The 19,642-nt window shown below is 34.1% G+C and overlaps 1 protein-coding gene across 2 annotated transcripts in view; it reads left to right on the top strand.

Annotated features, from left to right (window-relative positions):
* Nucleotides 1-19,642, top strand: part of LOC113734562 (uncharacterized) — a 109,866-nt gene that overhangs the window by 14,710 nt on the left and 75,514 nt on the right. The window contains exon 4 of one of the 2 annotated variants that reach the window (XM_072082220.1): nucleotides 11,348-11,788. The exons of the other annotated variant lie outside the window; for it this stretch is intronic. Within the exon in view, the coding sequence (XP_071938321.1) occupies nucleotides 11,348-11,616 (269 nt within the window). The 3' untranslated portion in view covers nucleotides 11,617-11,788. Of the gene's footprint in view, nucleotides 1-11,347; nucleotides 11,789-19,642 lie in introns of those variants that run through there. 2 annotated transcript variants of the gene reach the window in all.

Genomic DNA, 19,642 nt, shown 5'->3' with positions numbered 1-19,642 from the left:
AAACCTGCTCAAACTAAAAGTAATTTCTGTAGATAGCGGTAAGCAGGGTTGAATCCATAGGGACTGGGAGTAATTGTTCCTTTTCAAATTCACAGTGACAAGGGGGTGTTTTTATATCAGGGATGACAATTTAAACAATTCAACTAAAAATAATAAAAATAAAATAGCCAACTAGAAATTAAATAACAATTACTAAAATCAAATGAGTGATAATTAAGGATCTAGCCAAGAAATAATTTCAGCAATGATTCACCTAATTGATCATCGAAACAAAGGCAATTCCAATTATTTATCAATAAATAGGTTATAACTACCAAACAAGCGATGACAGTCAACCCCTCCTTACTGTGTCGATGATTAAGGTACGCCTGTTAATCACTGCTCTAATTGAGAAATAATCCTAGGTGCGCCCGTAAGATTTAATTCTCCAATTGCCTTACGTATTAGAGGAGTTCTATTCTAACCAAATAACGCACTACCAGGGTTATTTCAGATTAGTCCGCGTATCCCCCTGATACAAATCTAATCGTGCCAGTTATCACTGATTTAAGGCAATTAAACAATTACGGATTTAATGCCCTAATTGACAATAGATTATCAAATCAATTAATTATCTGGATCCAAGACAATTAATTAATTAAACAATCATAAGCACTGTAACCAGGGAATATGCGAATACCAATAAATAAAAGAAAATGGTAAAATTAAATCGATCTCACAATTTTAGACGACCCAAAGCATCCGTTGTCCCTTGACTAGAGTGAGGGAATTAGTTCATAATTGATGAACAAAATCCACGCAAAATGGAAGGAATAACTGCGGCCATTGTACTTCAAAACTAGGTAGAACTTAATTCGTCTAATTGGTGAAAAGCTCCTGGCATGCGCAGGGGCAACCACAAAAGACGAAAGGAAAAGTCAAAGCTACTCTCTATTGTTTCTCCTCATATCCGTGGAGAATAGCTACCACCAGTTAAAAAGAAAAAGTGAAAAAGTAAGGCTAAGCTAAAGACGAAAAACTGAGGAAGCAAGATAGCCCCCTTGTCCTCTGCAATCTCTTTGGTTTTTATCCCCTGCTTCCCTTTTGATGAGCGGCGGCTCACTGCCGAAAAGAAGACTTCGGCTCAATTTGCCGAACAAGGGCTCACGTTTTGTTGTTTCAAAAATACCCCTAGGACAAGCTCTATCATCTGGACTCTTTTCATGCCAAATTAGCACTTGTTATTATATTTTCGTTCTACTCCCTGAAATAAATGCCAAGTACTAAAAGTGAGTAGAATCCAGCAATTAATCCACATTGAGTCAGGTAATAGGGGAAATTAATAATAAAATAAATAATAAAATCGCACCCTATCAAAGATTAAAGGGAGAAGGATTGCAAACAGTCCATTTGGTATCACAAGGCCATTCTGGAAAAGGACCAAGAAAGAATAAAAGGAAGAGTTGGCAAACACCAAATAACAGCGATCAAGGAGAAGCATCTAACCATGATCGGTTTGACTTTAGATGCTATTTTTGTAAAAGGAAGGGACATAAGAAGACGGATTGTCCTAAACGTAAAGCTTGGTTTCAAAAGAAAGGTAATCTCCTTTCATTTATGTATTTTGAAACCAATTTAATCGATGTACCTTCTAATACGTGATGGCTTGACTCTGGTGCAACTATTCATGTTTCAAATAACATGCAGGGATTCCTTACAACCCGCCAACCAATGATAACCGAAAGGACAATTCTGATGGGAAACAAAATGGGAGTAAAAGTTGAAGCCGTTGGAACCTATCGTCTTATTCTTAATTTTGGAAATTTACTAGATCTTCCTAATACCTTTTGTGCACCCTCCTTTTCTAGAAACTTACTCTCCTTATCTCGTCTTGATTTGGAAGGCTATGTGTTTCATTTTGAGAATAATTCCTTTACCTTTTCTAAGACTGGTAGTTTCATTGGGAGTGGCAATTTATGTGATGGATTGTATCAAATAAACCTTGATCCTACTTTTTCCGCATCTCTTCTTTCCCTACATATGAATACTAATGTCTGCACCAAACGTAGTCGTGATAATGAAACTTCAGCTATGTTGTGGCATAAACGCTTAGGCCATATCTCTAAAGAAAGGATTGAGCGGCTTGTAAAGGATGGAGTTTTACCAACTCTTGATTTTACAAATTTTGGTATCTGTATAGATTGCATTAAAGGAAAGCAAACTGAGGGGACCAAGAAAGGTGCCACAAGAAGTTTAGGACTACTTGAAATAATACATACAGATATCTGTGGACCATTTTCTCCTTGTATCAGTGGAGAAACATATTTCATCACTTTTATTGATGACTTCTCACGGTATGGTTATATCTATCTTATTAAAGAAAAATCTGATACTTTGAGTATGTTTAAAATATTCAAGGCCGAAGTTGAAAATCAACTAGATAGAAAGATTAAAGTAGTGAGATCTGATAGAGGTGGTGAGTATTTTGGAAAGTATAATGAAAATGGTCAGAATCTTGGACCATTTGCTAGGTTCCTTCAAGAAAGTGGAATTATAACTCAATATACAATGCCAGGAACACCTCAGCAGAATGGTGTGGCTGAGAGAAGAAATCGAACCCTTCTGGATATGGTTCGAAGTATGATTAGCGACACCACACTTCCTGAATTTTTGTGGAGTGAAGCAATTAAAACAGCTATGTATCTTTTAAACCGGGTCCCAACTAAAGCTGTTGCGAGGACTCCTTTTGAATTATGGGTCGGTAGGAAACCAAGTTTAAATCATATACATATTTGGGGCTGTCCTGCTGAAGCAAGACTTTGCAATCCACATGAACGGAAGTTGGATTTAAGAACCGTTAGTTGCTTCTTTATCAGTTATCCTGAAAAGTCAAAAGGATACCGATTCTATTGTCCTAATCATTATAATAGAATAATGGAAACGAATACTGCTAAGTTCCTTGAGAATGAAAATTCTAGTGGGAGTCATGATATAAGAAAAGTGGCATTAGTCCCTGAAATTCGGGAATTAAATGATTTGCCTATTACAGAAATCGAAAAGGGCGACAAAAAATTTAATTTGCTGCATAATAAGCCAAGTCATGGCATTTCAAATCCCATTGATACTCATGATCATTCATACACTTTACGTCGGTCCAAAAGACACAAGAAAAGTGCAATTCCAGATGATTATCTAGTATACTTGCAAGAACTTGGTGAAACTGGCATTGATGATCCGAGCACGTTTTCACAAGCCATAATTAGTAGTGAGTCCAATAAATGGTTGGATGCTATGAATGAGGAAATAGCATCAATGAAAGCCAATGAGGTCTGGGAATTGGTTGAATTACCTAAGGGGCATGTACCCATTCAGTGTAAATGGGTATTCAAAACTAAACGAGACTCTAAAGGTAATATTGACCGTTATAAGGCCAGACTAGTGGCAAAAGGATTCACTCAAAGAGAAGGCATTGATTATAATGAGACTTTCTCTCCTGTATCAAAGAAGGACTCATTTCGAATCATTATGGCCTTGGTAGCACATTTTGATCTAGAGCTACATCAAATGGATGTAAAAACATCCTTTTTAAATGGGAATCTAGATGAAGAAATATACATGCAACAACCAGAAGGTTTTCAAGAGGAAGGAAATGAGCAATTGGTTTGTAAGCTTAAAAGATCTATATATGGACTTAAACAGGCCTCCCAACAGTGGTATCTTAAGTTTGCTAATACCATTACGACCTTTGAATTTCAAGAAAATAAGTTTGATGAATGTATATATCTGAAGGTCAGTGGGAGTAAGTTCATATTTTTGATCTTATATGTTGATGACATTTTGCTCGCTACCAACAGTTTAAGTTTATTGCACGAGACAAAAGAATATCTTTCCAAGAACTTTGAGATGAAGGATATGAATGAGGCATCCTTTGTACTTGGCATTGAGATCCATAGAGATAGAACTAAGAGAATTCTTGGTTTATCTCAACAGACATATATCAATAAAGTTCTTGAAAGATTTCACATGCAAAATTGTTTAGCAACTCCATCCCCAATTGCTAAAGGAGACAAGTTTAGTCAAAATCAATGTCCTTAGAATGATATTGAGAGACAACAAACATGCCATGTTCCATATGCCTCTGCCGTTGGTAGTTTAATATATGTCCAGACTTGCACGCGGCCCAATATTAGTTTTGCAGTCGGAATGCTTGGAAGATATCAGAGTAATCCACTTCTGGAAGGCAGCTAAAAGGGTAATGCTATACCTTCAAGGTACAAAAGGCTAGATGCTTACCTACAGGCACAGTGATCATCTTAATATTGTCGGGTACTCGGATTCAGATTTTATGGGTTGCCTTGATAGTATAAAATCCACTTCTGGATACGTTTTCATGCTAGCTGCTTCTTCTACAATGGAAGCAGAATTTATCGCATGTCATGAGGCTACTTCTCAGGCTATCTGGTTGCGGAATTTTATAGAGAGGATTCAAGTCGTGAACTCTATATCTCGACCAATAACACTTTACTGTGATAATTCTGCTGCTGTATTCTTTTGTAAAAACAACAAATGCTCGAGTAAGTCCAAGCACATTGAGTTGAAGTATCATGTTGTTTGTGAAAGAATACAGCAACAGAAGGTATCCATTGAACATATTCAAACGGATATGATGATTGTAGACCCTTTAACGAAAGTTTTGGCGCCGAATGAGTTTAAAGAACACACTAGTTCTATGGGTCTTGCTGAATTATTGTAACTTGAATTTGTGTAATTTGAAACACATGATTGTGATACTTATTTCCTGTATAAGAAATGGGTTTTTGTGCCCATTATATAGAGATATTATACAGGAAATTTTGGACCATTAATGGATCTGACAATTTTAATCCATCGTATCTTCCTTATTCGATTTATCTACATACAGTGATTGAAATTGTGATACACGGAAGGGATTGTATTACATTATTACTTGACCAACATGATCTATTCCAATCACTGTGTAGGATAAATGTAATTATTTTGGTGGCCATACTTACTTGTTTTATGATATTAATGTGATCATTTGTCCAAGTGGGAGAATGTTGGAATAATCACTTAATGTGGTCATGTTGTATTACATTATTACTTGACCAACATGATCTATTCCAATCACTGTGTAGGATAAATGTAATTATTTTGGTGGCCATACTTACTTGTTTTATGATATTAATGTGATCATTTGTCCAAGTGGGAGAATGTTGGAATAATCACTTAATGTGGCCTACATGACCACATAAATGTAATGCTATCCCACATAGGTGAATGGATGGTTCAAGGTATTATAACCAAAGTCATGTACCTAATTAATAAAGCACAAGATTCAATGACCAAAGTCATGAATCTAGCTGAAGTGATAAATGAACTTATCCTACCATTTATGGATCCTCACATAAATGAATGTACATACTATTAAGGCTATGTACATACATTCTTGAAACAAGTGATTCATGATAAGATTTATCTTACCAAGAAGGAAGAATGAATGAGCCTTATTAATGATCCATGATGGGAAGGGTCACTTATGCATCTATAAATAGGCTTTTGGTCCCTCTCTCCACTAAACAAGTTTTGCAAAGATTATGCCATCATTATAGCAAACATAAGTGAGAGTAGGAGAGGGAAGATCAAGAGCTATAGCAATTGAGAGTCAAGGTCTCAACACAAGTTCAAGTAGAGACATACTCAATGGCATAAGGTACGCTTAAATGTTCCTAGTCTCATGATTATGGTTAAAGATCCTTCTTTCATGTCTTCTTACACATCGGACCCCGCTAAAATGAGAGCGGAGGGTTCATTCGACTCTGAGGAGGTGTCGGCCGAAGAAAAGCTTTTTGAGCTAAAGCAATAAGAGAAAGTTGGGGCCATTAATCTGGGGATGGTGAGAAGAAGTCTACTGCAAAGAGTTCTTGAGAGTGAAGACACCATTGATGTAGAGGAAGAGAAATAATCTGATAAAATTTGAGGGAAATTGAAATGAAATGTTGCTTTTGAATTCAAGAAGTTGATAGATCTGCGGTGAGATTTTGAGGTGGTATAATTGCTTGGTGAAGCCTAAAATAATATGCCATCAATAAAGAAACAAAAAGGATATGAATTTTCACCATTTTGAGTAGGATATGAACACTAAATCTCTTAATGGTAGAAGTTTAGTCCCGTGTGACAGTTGGAAACGGGGCAGGACCGGTCCTGAGCTGTTAATGGCCATGATTTGGTCTCAACAAATTGTGAGATCCAGATCACAAGTTGTGCATCGATTTTCACACCATGTGTGGGACCCACGAAATTTTGTACTAAAGTTACACGTTGTGCAAACAAAGTTACTCCATGTGCAACCAAAGTTACGCACTGTTGAAAATAGCCAAAACCGTTGGGGACGGTTGCACTTGCAACCATCCGTGCCCCTTGTCCGTGACAGTTTTGCCCCTGCCCAGCCACGCAGAATACATAAATGTGGTGCCATAGCTGCAAAATTCCCACATTGAAGTGAAAAATTAGTTTGAAGACTAAATTGGTTAAAATAAACCATGAAGAATGAAATTGATTTTAGTGAAAAAGTTTGAGGACCAAAATGGTGAAATTTCCTTTTATTTTTTAACACCACAATCTTTTTTTTTTTTTTAGTAAGTGAGAGATATTGGATTCAAAACTTTCTATTTATACTCCTATTTTACCTTCCAACTCAACTTTTTCTCTCCCCCATCCCCCACCACAATCCTACTTATTTACATCCTATCTAAATTTATTTATACCATACTTACAGTTATTTAAACCTCAAGAGCTAGCAAGTTGGTTTGGACTAGAACCTGTCCAAATATTAATCTTTACTTACAAGTTTTTTTTTTACAAAAATATTAGAGTTAAACTTTACTCACAAGTTTTCTTTCAAAAACATTAGAGTGCCTCCTTCAGCATGCATCTCTGTTAGTCTTGCTTCCCTCAATTCCAACCTCTGGGTCCGCCAATGGCAACGTAGAACTAAAGAAAATTCCTTCAAAAATCTATAGGAGATTTCATAAAATCAATGTATATAAGAAGCAATTGACACACATAAGAGTACGTATAGGAGAAGAGGATTAATACTAATAATAATATATTAATTGCACACTATAATAACAAGTCTATCGAATTTCACTTTTTTCAATTGACGACAATAATAAGATTCCCTATTTTTAAACTAGATGATTTGGTAAATAAGTTTTGACAACCATAATAAATTACCTAATAAAATACCAAATCCTATATATTAAAACTACTATAATTTGACTCTAATAAACTACTAAGAACTTGCCTTGACTAAAATACTTCTACTAAGCTAGAAACTTCTATTTTTTCGGTTTGATTTAATATGTCCAACAGGCTATTCATATATAGTACTTTGATTGAACTTATGGCTACCATTGTTTCTTGTTTAGACTTAAAACCGAAACTTTTCATGTGTTTTAGGTTATTGAACGTTTGATTTTCAAATCCTTCTTTGATATTTCTTATGTTCACAACTAGCCCTTAATAAGAAACTTCAACGTATTTCGTTAATGATTTTCTAAGAAATGAAAATAAAAGGAAAAAAGATAGAGAGAGAGCTAAATAAAAGACAAAAAAAAAAAAAAGGTATAGAGAGCAAATAAGTTGGGTCCTATTCTCATATTTAACTGGGCATCATTGACCTTAAATCCCATAATTTTCAAATCCATTCCGATCCTCCCAAATTTCCATGGATATCCTATTGAGACTTGGAATTATTTTCCACGGGTAGTTTGATTGGAAAAGAGTAAAAATAGCAGTATCCGACAAATACGAATTAAGCCCTCAATGGACTAAAGTCACTATGCTGTTGAGAGTCATTTTCTGCAATTTATGAGAATGGTTTGACACCCAAAACTGTGACTTGCAGCTAGGCTCGAAACCGCAAACTCATTCCTAACGATACTGACAGCTTTGACCACTGATTTGCATAGTTTATGCCGACGCGAGGCATGGAGACAAAATAAGTAGTTCCGAGTAGGCCAAGCAGGTCTATCATTAAATGCTGCTGGCATGCTAGCTGTGTGGGTAAAATGACTCAATCGTGTCCTGAGGTATTGTATGGTGGAAAGCCCATCTTAGCGTTATGGCAGTGCATCAAAGAGCAAATACATGCTTCAAAAGATGCTCATTCTCTGGCAAACGTCTCTCTTCTGATCTAAACATAGTGATTTACTCGTTGTTGATCCAAGTGACAATGAACTCGATATCTTTTAAGGTCTTGTTTTTTGATTGCTTTAGATTTTACAAAATTTGATTGTAGAAATTGATTATAAAGAATAATTAGAATCAGCAAAAATTATGTTTGGATATTATAGATTTTAGTTACTAAATCTATAATTAATATACAAAAGCAGTCGAAAACGTCACAAAAACTAATTTTTCAACATTAGAATCTATAATCAATTGCAATAATCAATCGAGAACAAACTCTAAATAAGGTCTCGGTTCGACTTTTATGAATGAAAAAAATAACACTAGAAGAGTCACTCTCTAAAGGGATTCGATAATATTTGATTTCAGATTAGTTAGGACCCGACACGATTATCAGATATTGGAGTATTACACACAAAAAAAAAAGGCATAATGGATTGAGAATGTGATAAATCATTACAAACTGATGCTCATCCTTTTTTTTTTTTTAAAAAAAAAAAGGAGGTGCGAAATTTAAAAAACAAAAAAGGAGAACTCAAGATATCTAATTCTTGAAATGTCAATCTTAGTTAATGGACCATGACCTTCTCGACAAATGGATGTTTGCTCGTTAGAGTATTCATCATTGTGAAGCCTTTGTGAATGCATTGATGAATGATGGCTAATAAGACAAGCAGCATTTTACGCCCCGAAGCAGTAAGTCTTGACTTCTTGCAATGCCCAGATAGCGATAGCATTATGAATGATAGTATTGTATCTTGTGAGACAACAAAAGGCTTCATATGCTGTTATGTCAAGAAAATTGGCTTAGGATGTTCACATTGTAAGTTGTCAATTTTATATTTCTTTTTTATTCTATTTTATCAATAAAATAAAAAAATCATTATGAAGTAGAATGTACATATGTTTCCTGGCAAAAGCTCTGTCAAATTCAACAATTTCCAAAAGAAATTGAGGAGTACTTTTATTAAGTGTTGGAATGTGTAACTTTCACACACACAGGCATATATGTTTCTGATGCGCACTGGTTATGTGGCACTGTATATAACTTTTATCCCAAATGCCAAATTTGATAATTTTGACACCAAATAATGACTTGAGTTCCTACACCTTCTTCCTGAAAAATATTGCTTAATTTTACCCCATATTTGAGTACACCGTATTTGACGGTTACGTATGACCAGTTTGCCTTGCAATTGAACCATATATGTTGAACACTTGAACTAGGAAAAAGTGTTAATGCGAGACAAGGGAAAGAACTTAGAGTGCAAATGACGCAATAGAACCTAACTCAGAAGTCATATTTAGGGAAAATTCTATGATCTCTTTGGGGAATTATTCGCTCAATTTGAATATCTCAAGAATGAAATTTGTCTATGTTTTGAATTATTTAAGTTGTTACAATCTAAAAATCAAAATTACTTATTTCATTATCCAATGATATATTTAGCTTGAGGTCATTATGAAAGCTAAACGGAACTCTAAAATCTCCCCCTATTTAGAAGTGCTTAATGTATGGGCAAAACTTAAAGAATAAAAAGCATAAACAATCGTGTACAGAACCAAATCCTTTTGGTAGTAGAAAACTTCCATACAATCTTGATTACATTTGAATGAATGGAGTGTTGCAATTAAAATTAGGGCACAACATATCTTATATTTACAACTTTGCAGTCTTATATCTTATATCTTATATTCAATGGTGAAACAATAAGTATATAAGTGCAATGAGAAGATCCAGAATGATAATTGCAAGAAACTAGAACCATATCTAGAAAAAGAATCGGAACTAAAATCAAACCAAAACTAGAGTTTCCAGTGCAGTAATCATAACCATGTAATAATAACTTGACGAATTGTCACTTATCTATCTGTTGGATCAAAAGGACTTGACCCTATTTTATATTTACAACTTTTAGGTTTTTAACATACATAATAAAAGATAGTAGTATTGTATCTTGTGATGTAAATAAAAAGTTACATAATTCTAATTATGCTTCTCTTGGAACTATTGCAAAGTTTGACGTGTTTGTTTCTTTTCTTCTTATAAAATATTTGACACGTCAATCAAATTGGAAAACATATAATCCATCGACGTCGGTGCAGAGTCCAAATTATCAACCATGCTGGGACATACTGTTGAATATGGGAGACATGAACCTTATCTTCTCCATGGTGCTCGAAGTCTATATGCCTCAAAGACCTTTGTAGAAATTAGAACAAATGCTTCTCCGTACATCTTTGTATTTGTTTACGGTTATATGGACTTTCGACCTAGCACGACAACTGCCTCTTCAACACCTACTACATTGGTGGGTCGACTCCGGGACCCTTTCGATGGGAATGTGGCATAGGTTTTCCTATAAATAGAGATCAATCTGCACCAGCTTCCTCATCCTTCTCAAAATCAGTCTTCAATACATAAATTTTCCTTGAGCAAAAATGGGTTCCAAGACACTTCTTTTCTTTTTCATTTCCATGGCTGTAGTTCTAATGATTACCTCAGAGGTGGCTGCCAAGTCAGTTGACAATTGTAAGACATTTATTCTTCAATTCACATTTCGTCATTTTTCTCTTTCTAATTTATATGCGCCATATTTTAATTCAGTATTTAGGACCACGGCGTTTTACGTTTCAGATAGATTTTTGTTGTCCTTAAAAAAAAAAAAAAGGATTTTTGTTGTACATGTGAAGTGTCGGAGTACTAAGAAGCATGGCTGAGCTGTGGTTAAAAAGATTGAATACACCTCTACTTTCAGTTACTGGATTCTAAGTGTCAATCCTTTCCAAACGTGGGAGTTGGAGTATAGTCGTTTGTGACTGGATTACTTTTCCTGTATTTTTAGAGTAAAACTATATTTTAAGATTTAAGATTCAAGAATAAAATATGGATTTAAGATTCTCATTTTGAACATACTGTTAATAAATCTTTATATTTATTAACATTCAGAAACTATGATAAAGATATCTGTAAAGTAATTAGCCATTTTAAAGATATCTGTAAAGTAATAATTTGACACACACGTTAAAAGGCAAATTTTCAAAAGGATTACGATGTGTTTTGCTAAAAGCATGTACACAACTTGGTCCAAACTTTACATTTTCAAAATTGCGATTACAGTAACTAACGCACATACCCTATTTATCTTTATTGCAGCCAAGACAGTTGAAACAAATGAGGAAGGAGAAGCCAAGTACCATGGAGGTGGCTACGGAGGAGGCCACGGAGGAGGCTACGGAGGAGGCCATGGAGGTGGCTACGGAGGAGGACATGGAGGGTACGGGGGTGGCGGCCATGGTGGTTATGGACATGGCGGTGGCGGCCATGGTGGTTATGGACATGGTGGTTATGGACACGGCGGACATGGCGGTGGCGGCCATGGTGGACATCCTGGTGAGGCTGCAGATGCTCAGCCTCAGAACTAATCAAGCCAGCTTCTAGCTATGTCATGATTAATCATGAATGCTTAAACAGGCTTACTATAATAGTATGTACTTTGTAATGTGATCTCAAATAAGTGCTGGATCAGTGATCATGTAATATGCACTCCATGTACTTGCTGGCTATCTAGTTCAATACAAGTATATGAGTTTGTGATTTTGTGTCTCTTTTTTGAGCACTTTTGAGGTGATGGCAAAATCTTTTCATGCAATACGAAGTCAATTTTGCAAGTTTCCACAAAAAAAAGAGTAATTTTAGTATCTCAAATTGACAACAAAGTCAACGCTAGTTTTTGGTTGGTTTTATCTGTAAATCAGTAAATTATTATCAAATTGCTCCTTTTTTTTTCTTTATTTTCAAAAAGACCCTCACTTAGGTATGTATCCGTCCAATATTTAGTCTAGCCATACATAGTGATGCCATACAGACCCTCACTTTGTTTCACGACCTCTCTCTCTCTCTCTCTCTCAAACCATTGCACAAATGCCTGAAATCTAATTTTGACTAGTTGACAATGAGGGTGACAGATTGAACATTGTGCTATTCTCAAGTATAAATGAAAGGTAGATTACAATGAATTTCAGCCTCGGATTAACGCTTGTCCATGACAATTTTAGAGGGCAAAATAATGGTTCGGGTAAATGACTCCAACAGTACTTCAACTTTAATCAGTGATCCTATTTTGATCTTTAACATTTAGAACTGTGTATTAGGTCCCTTATTATTCATGTTCAATTAATCTTTGTCTTCGTATATATCACTTTCAGTTATGGCTTCAGGCTGAATAATAATAATAATAACAATATATTAAAGTTAACAAAATTCTATAATTATAAGGCAAATATTAGGTTTGCTATATTTTCTTAAAGTGAAAATTTTCATTTCTTTTAGTTTGCATAATTTATTGGAAGGATAATACTGTTGTTTTTGGTTAGTCGACTCAGTCAATCATTAGAATGTTTTTGCTAAGGAGGACACTCTGTGGGCAAGACGAGTGCACAGTGCTTTCAGTGTCCTCAAACTAATTCATTTTAAAAAATAATAATTCATTTAAACCAATTTAATCCTCAAACTAATTTTTCACCTTCAATCGTAGGTATGAACTCCATTTCCCTTGGGAATGTGTTATTTTTATAAATTTAGTCCCGTATGAAAATTATGCTCAACCTCATGAAATGTGTAAAATGTAGCGTAATATTTCCCCCAATAAATAATTCCTTGAACTTGAGCAATTATCCAAGTGTCCTTGGAATTCAGGCATTGAATTGATTGTAGGACACTGACACATGCCCAAGTTTAGTTTTCCCACTAAAAAACGCACAACAATTTTTACATGTACATTATAGCAAACAGAAGAGAAAGTCACTGATAAGTGACTAATTTACGTAATAATTGTATGACATTTTATATTATTTTTAGTCACTTTGATTATATTATTGGAAGAATATGAATCATTTTGGCTATAATTGGTGAAAAATGCTTTTAAGTGATTAAATGAGGTTTTTATCACTTTTTACTTGGATTTTGTGTATTTTGACAGTTTTGACACATTTTCGTATTTCGGCTATAACTTGAGTTACAATGATCGGATTGGGATGATTCTTGAACCCATTTGAAGATAAGAGATAGATCTACAACTTTGGTGAAGACATCCGAATCCAGTTTGAAGGTTTTCAAAATCAAAAAGCTGAATTACATTAGCTAATTTCTGTTGGTCAAAGCTGAAACAGGGCAATGAGCAGACAAGGGTATTTCAGTCATATCTCAGCCTACACAGATCCAAATGAGGTGATTCTTGATGCATTGGAACGATAACTCAAAAGGCTACAACTTTCGTGTTTTACACATGAGCTGGTTCAGCCTCTAACATCAAGAAAAGATCGGTTGAAGTTGGGCCAAAAACAGAGCAAGTGATCCACACTCGGATCCACTATTCATCCGAACCCTCGGCTGTTTCTGGGTTAGTGGATCCGAGCTCGGATCCATACGGATCCGAGGCACTGTAGCAGCTCGGATCACTGGTCAGAAAAGGCTACTTTATACGCGTAAAACTCAATTTCACCTCCACCAACTCACATGTGATGCTAGACATGTGAGAGACATTACCAGCTGTAAGGAGAAAGTGTAAAGCTTCATTTCTTGACCACCTTTCATCATTAAATAGCCAAATTCATTGCAAGAGAGAGGATCCAAGAAGAGAGATAGAGAGACATACGGGAGAAGATTGGAGTCTGCAGAAATGTAGCTCTTTCATCTTCCTAGTATTAGTTTAGCTTAGTATAGAGTAGTATAGTTCAACCATTCTTGTTTATTATCTAGATTAGGATGAAGATGGAGGATGAAGAAGGCAAGGAAGAAAGCTCATGTGACAAGGGTTGTATTCCTTCCAAACTCTTTATCTTTTGTATTTGATTCCAAGTTTAGTTAATATACAAGTTCTGGATTTCGTGTGTAATATGTGTTTTTAAAGTTTAAGCCTTGGGTTTGGTTGAACTTTCTATGATTGTTAGTGTTTATTATTTGGTTATTTGATTGCTATGATTTGAGCAAGTTATTTAGCACTTTGGCTTCTTAAATCATGATTAATCTGGTACCATTAATTGTGATTATCTAAGGTGTTGTTTCTGCAATGAAAATTGAGATTTAACACTAGTTCAAGAAGTGCTAAACATAGGGAGTACACTCACGAAAGTAGAGGTGCACTTATGTGGTTTTTAGTGATTCATTTCATGTAATTTCATTGAAGAAATGAACTTGTAGCTAATTTCATAACCATGAAAATAGGTATGGATTAGTTATGAGTATAGTTGATTCATTACGAAAGTAGGTTTCACATGTTTAAGGAAATTACACCATAACTAGCCTAAATGTAGTATTCAATGATCCAAATGTAGCACTTGCATGAGTAGTTAGGGATACCACAACCTAAGGAGCTTTTATTTGTTATTTTGTATAATTTCAGTAGGTTAAATTTCTTATAATTCATTGATAGTCTAAATAATAGAGAAGCTTTAGTAATACCGGTAATTGTTTACTCTTCCCTGTGGGATCGACCCGATATATACCCTAAACTACTAGTTGACCTGTATACTTGCAGTGAACGGGTGTAATTCGGTTTTTTAACTTGTACGTATGTAAAATACCCGTCAGTCACCGTCAAAATGTGAAAAAAAATTAAATTTTGAAACTTTATTCTAATAATTATTACCATAACAATAAATTCCAAAAAAAAAAAAGAAAGAAAATTCCAAAAATGTTCAGCAAAAACTGGACCTTGTGAACGCCAATATCCAACCCATTTTTGAGGGGACGAGTCTAGATGATGTGTCATTGCTAGTTGAGTCTGACGAAGAAAAAGATAAAAAAAAGGGCGCTGGTGACTCAACATCGCAGCTGCAAAAGTAAATGTGGTGGGCACAATTGTCCCACATTGAAAGTGAAAAAATAGTTTGAAGACTAAATTAATTAAAATAAATCATGAAGAATGAAATTGATTTTAGTGAAAAAGTTTGGGGATCAAAATGGTGAAATTCCCTTTTATTTTTTACACCACAATCCTACTTTTTTTCTATTTACACTCCTACCTTACCTCTCCTCCTCCCCCCACCACAATCCTACTTATTTACATCCTATCTAAATTTATTTACACCATGCGGCCACTTATTTAAACCTCAAGAGCTAGCAAGTTGGTTTGGACCGGAACCTATCCAAATATATATCTTTACTTACAAGTTTTTTTTTTCAACAAAAATATTAGAGTTAAACTTTACTTACAAGTTTTTTTCCAAAAACATTAGAGTGCCCCCTTAAGCATGCATCTCTGCTAGTCTTGCTTCCCTAAATTCGACCTCTGGGTCCGCCAATGGCAATGTAGAATTAAAGAAAATTCCATCAAAAATCTATAAGAGATAAATTTCATAAAATCAATGTATATGAGAAAGCAATTTACACACATAAGAGTACGCGTAGGAGAAGAGGATTAATGCTAATAATAATTAGTGTGTTTGGATTGTAAGTTATTTGAGATATTTTTACTGTAGCACTTTTTGTGATGTGATGTATGTGAGATAAAAAGGTAATTGGGAAGATAAAAAGGTGTATTGGAAATTGTAATGGTGATGTAAGCAAATATATTTGGACAAATAACTTACAATCCAAACACACTCAATATATTAATTGCACACTATAATAACAAGCCTATTGAATTTCACATTTTTCAACTGATGACAATAATAAGATTTCCTATTTATAGACTAGATGATTTGGTAAATAAGTTTTGACAACTATAATGAATTACCTAATTATAAAATACCAAATCCTATATATTAAAACTACTATAATTTGACTCTAATAAATTACTAAATACTTACCTTAACTAAAATACTTCTACTAAACTAGAAACGTCTATTTTTAGGTTTGATTTAACATGCCCAACAAGCTATTCACAAATAGTACTTTGATTGAACTTATGGCTACCATTGTTTCTTGTTTAGACTTAAAACCGAAACTTTTCATGTGTTTTAGGTTATTGAACGTTTGATTTTCAAATCCTTCTTTGATATTTCTTATGTTCACAACTAGCCCTTAATAAGAAACTTCAACGTATTTCGTTAATGATTTTCTAAGAAATGAAAATAAAAGGAAAAAAGATAGAGAGAGAGCTAAATAAAAGACAAAAAAAAAAAAAAAAAATGGTATAGAGAGCAAATAAGTTGGGTCCTATTCTCATATTTAACTGGGCATCGTTGACCTTAAATCCCATAATTTTCAAATCCATTCCGATCCTCCCAAATTTCCATGGATATCCTATTGAGACTTGGAATTATTTTCCACGGGTAGTTTGATTGGAAAAGAGTAAAAATAGCAGTATCCGACAAATACGAATTAAGCCCTCAATGGACTAAAGTCACTATGCTGTTGAGAGTCATTTTCTGCAATTTATGAGAATCGTTTGACACCCAGAACTTTGACTTGCAGCTAGCCTCGAAACCGCAAATTCCTTCCTAACGACACTGACAGCTTTGACCACTGATTTGCATACTTTGTGCCGACACGAGACACGGAAACAAAATAAAGTGGTTCCGAATAGGCCAAGCAGGTCTATCATTAAGTTCTGTGGGCATGCTAGCTGTGTGGGTAAAATGACTCAATCGTGTCCTGAGTATTGTATGGCGGAAAGCCCATCTTAGCGTTATGGCAGTGCATCAAAGAGCGAGTAGTACATGCTTCAAAAGATGCTCATTCTCTGCAGTGGCAAACGTCTCTTTGACGAAAACATAATATGATTCACTCATTGTTGTTGAGCCAAGTGACAATGAAGTCGATACCTATTAAGGTCTTGTTTTTTCGATTGCTTTAGATTTTATAAAATTTGATTACAGAAATTGATTATAAAGAATAATTAGTATCAGTAAAAACTACTATTTGGGTATTATAGATTTTAGCTACCAAATCTATAAGCAGGATATAAAAGCAATAAAAAACGTCACAAAAACTAATTTTTCAACATCATAATCGGTTGCAATAATGAATCAAGAACAACCCCAAGACTTTTATGAATGGAGAAAATGACGTTAGAAGAATCACTTTCAAAAGGGATCCGACTGTTTGATTTTAGATTAGTTAGGATCCAACGTGATTATCAGATTATGGGGGTATTACACACAAAAAAAAAAGGCATAATGGATTGAGAATGTGGTAAATCATTACAAACTGAAGCTCATCCTTTATTTTTTTTTAAACTAGAGGTGTGATATTTAAGAAACAAAAAGAAAAAGGGTAAATTTTATATATACTGATATTGTATACACAATTACTGTTAAATTCATGATATATGTGCAAAAACTGAATTTCAAATTTCAATTTTACATAATTATCAATCATCCAAAATTGATAATATATACACTATAAAAAATTCATCCAAAGAAAATATTTAGGATATCTAGTTCTTGAATTCCCAATCTTAGTTAATGGATCATGACCTTCTCGACAAATGGATGTTTGTTAGAGCATTCATCACGGTGAAGTCTTTGTGAATGCATTAATGAATGATGGCTAGTAAGACAAGCCGCGGTTTACGCCGTGAAGCAGTAAGTTTTGACTTCTTGCGATGCCAAGAGAGGATAGCATTACAAATGAAATTAGAAGGTCGCAATCGCATTTGAGACAACAAAAGGCTTCATATGCTGTTTGTCAAGAAAATTGGCTTGGGATGTTCACATTGTAAGTTTTCAATTTTATATTTCTTTTTTATTCTATTTTATCAAAAAAAAAAAAAAAACCAATGAAGTAGAACGTACATATGTTTCCCGGCAAAAGCTCTGTCAAATTCAACATTAACCAAAAGAACTTGAGGAGTACTTTTATTAGGTGTTGGAATGTATAACACTCACACACACATATATATGTTTCTGATGCGCACTGGTTATGTGGCACTGTATATAACTAGTTTTCCCAAATGCCAAATTTGATAATTTTGACACCAAATAATGACTTGAGTTCCTACACCTTCTTCATGAAAAATATTGCTTCATTTTACTCCATATTTGAGTACACCGTATTTGACGGTTACGTATGACCAGTTTGCCTTGCAATTGAACCATATATGTTGAACTAGGAAAAAGTGATGATGTGAGATAAGGGAAAGAGCCATTGTTTTGAAAATCGGACCGGTCGACTGGCTGGTTCGACCGAATGACCGTGAACCGGTCATAATTTCTGTACGGTTCATACTTTGGATTGATTGAAGTTAAAAACTGGTAAGAACCGTTTGAACTGGATTGAGCCGTTGAACCGATGGTTTTTTGTTTTTGTCTATTAAATATATATATATATATATATATATATATATATATATATATAAGAATAGGTTTTTCTTAACCCTAAAGACTAATTATTAAATATCACATTCACTCACTTTCTTCTCATTTTTTGCCTTTTATCAAGTTTGCATCTCTATGTTCTATTTTCCTGACTTCCTCCAAATTCTAAACTTATTTTTTTTAAGTTACAATCTCTAAATCTCAAAAACATAAATTAAAAATTTAAACTCATAATGTCTAATTCCCATGGACGTGAATTTTGTATAATTTTAGAATATTGTGGTATTTTTGGGTTGGCTTTAAGATTAATTTTTGGTAGATACAATTGAAATTGAGATGAAATTCATTTGTTGCAACTTATAATTTAACATTTTTATTTGTGAAAATCCAAATTCTTTGAAAATATAAAAATTTTAATCATATAAAATCTTAAATTAGTCCATTGTATGTCTTATTTTGTACATGTATATTTATATAAATTATTTTTAAAAAATTCATTGAACCAATATTGAATTGGTCTGACCGGTTGAACCTCTATCCGAAAACCTCTCCGGTTCAATTAAGGTTCCAAGTTTTAAAACATTGGAAAGAACTTAGACTACAAATGATGCAATAGAGCCAAACTTGGAACTCATATTTAGGGAAAATTCTATGATTCCTTTAGGGAATTATTCCTTCAATTTGAATATCTCAAGAATGAAAATTAGCTATATTTTGAATTATTTAAATTGTTGCAATCTAAAAGTCAAAATTACTTATTTCATTATCCAAAGATATATTTAACTTGAGGTCAATATGAAATCTAAACGGAATTCTAAAATCTCCCCTATTTAGAAGTATTTAATGTATGGGCAAAACTTAAAGAATAAAAAGAATACACAATTAGTTATATTCTTATAAAAAATTATTACTTTTAACTTGGTTTGTGAAACTTTATAGGTTCCTATTGTGTACAGAACCAAATCCTTTTGGTAGTAGAAAACTTCCATACAATCTTGATTACATTTGAATCAATGGATTGTTGCAATTAAAATGAGGGCACAACATATCACTAAAGTTTTTTGCTTGGTATTTAAGTTAAAGATTAGATGGTACGGTTTTTACACATTTTATCAATGTTTATCAACAGTTATGGACCTGTAATATATGCTTTTGAAGGCAATTCAAGATCAGACCGCAAGTTGGGCCC

This window comes from Coffea arabica, chromosome 3c (assembly GCF_036785885.1).
Source record: "Coffea arabica cultivar ET-39 chromosome 3c, Coffea Arabica ET-39 HiFi, whole genome shotgun sequence".
NCBI classification, from domain to species: Eukaryota; Viridiplantae; Streptophyta; class Magnoliopsida; order Gentianales; family Rubiaceae; genus Coffea; species Coffea arabica.
The sequence above is the reverse complement of the archived record's forward strand: the minus strand, read 5'-3'. Positions and strand labels throughout refer to the sequence as shown.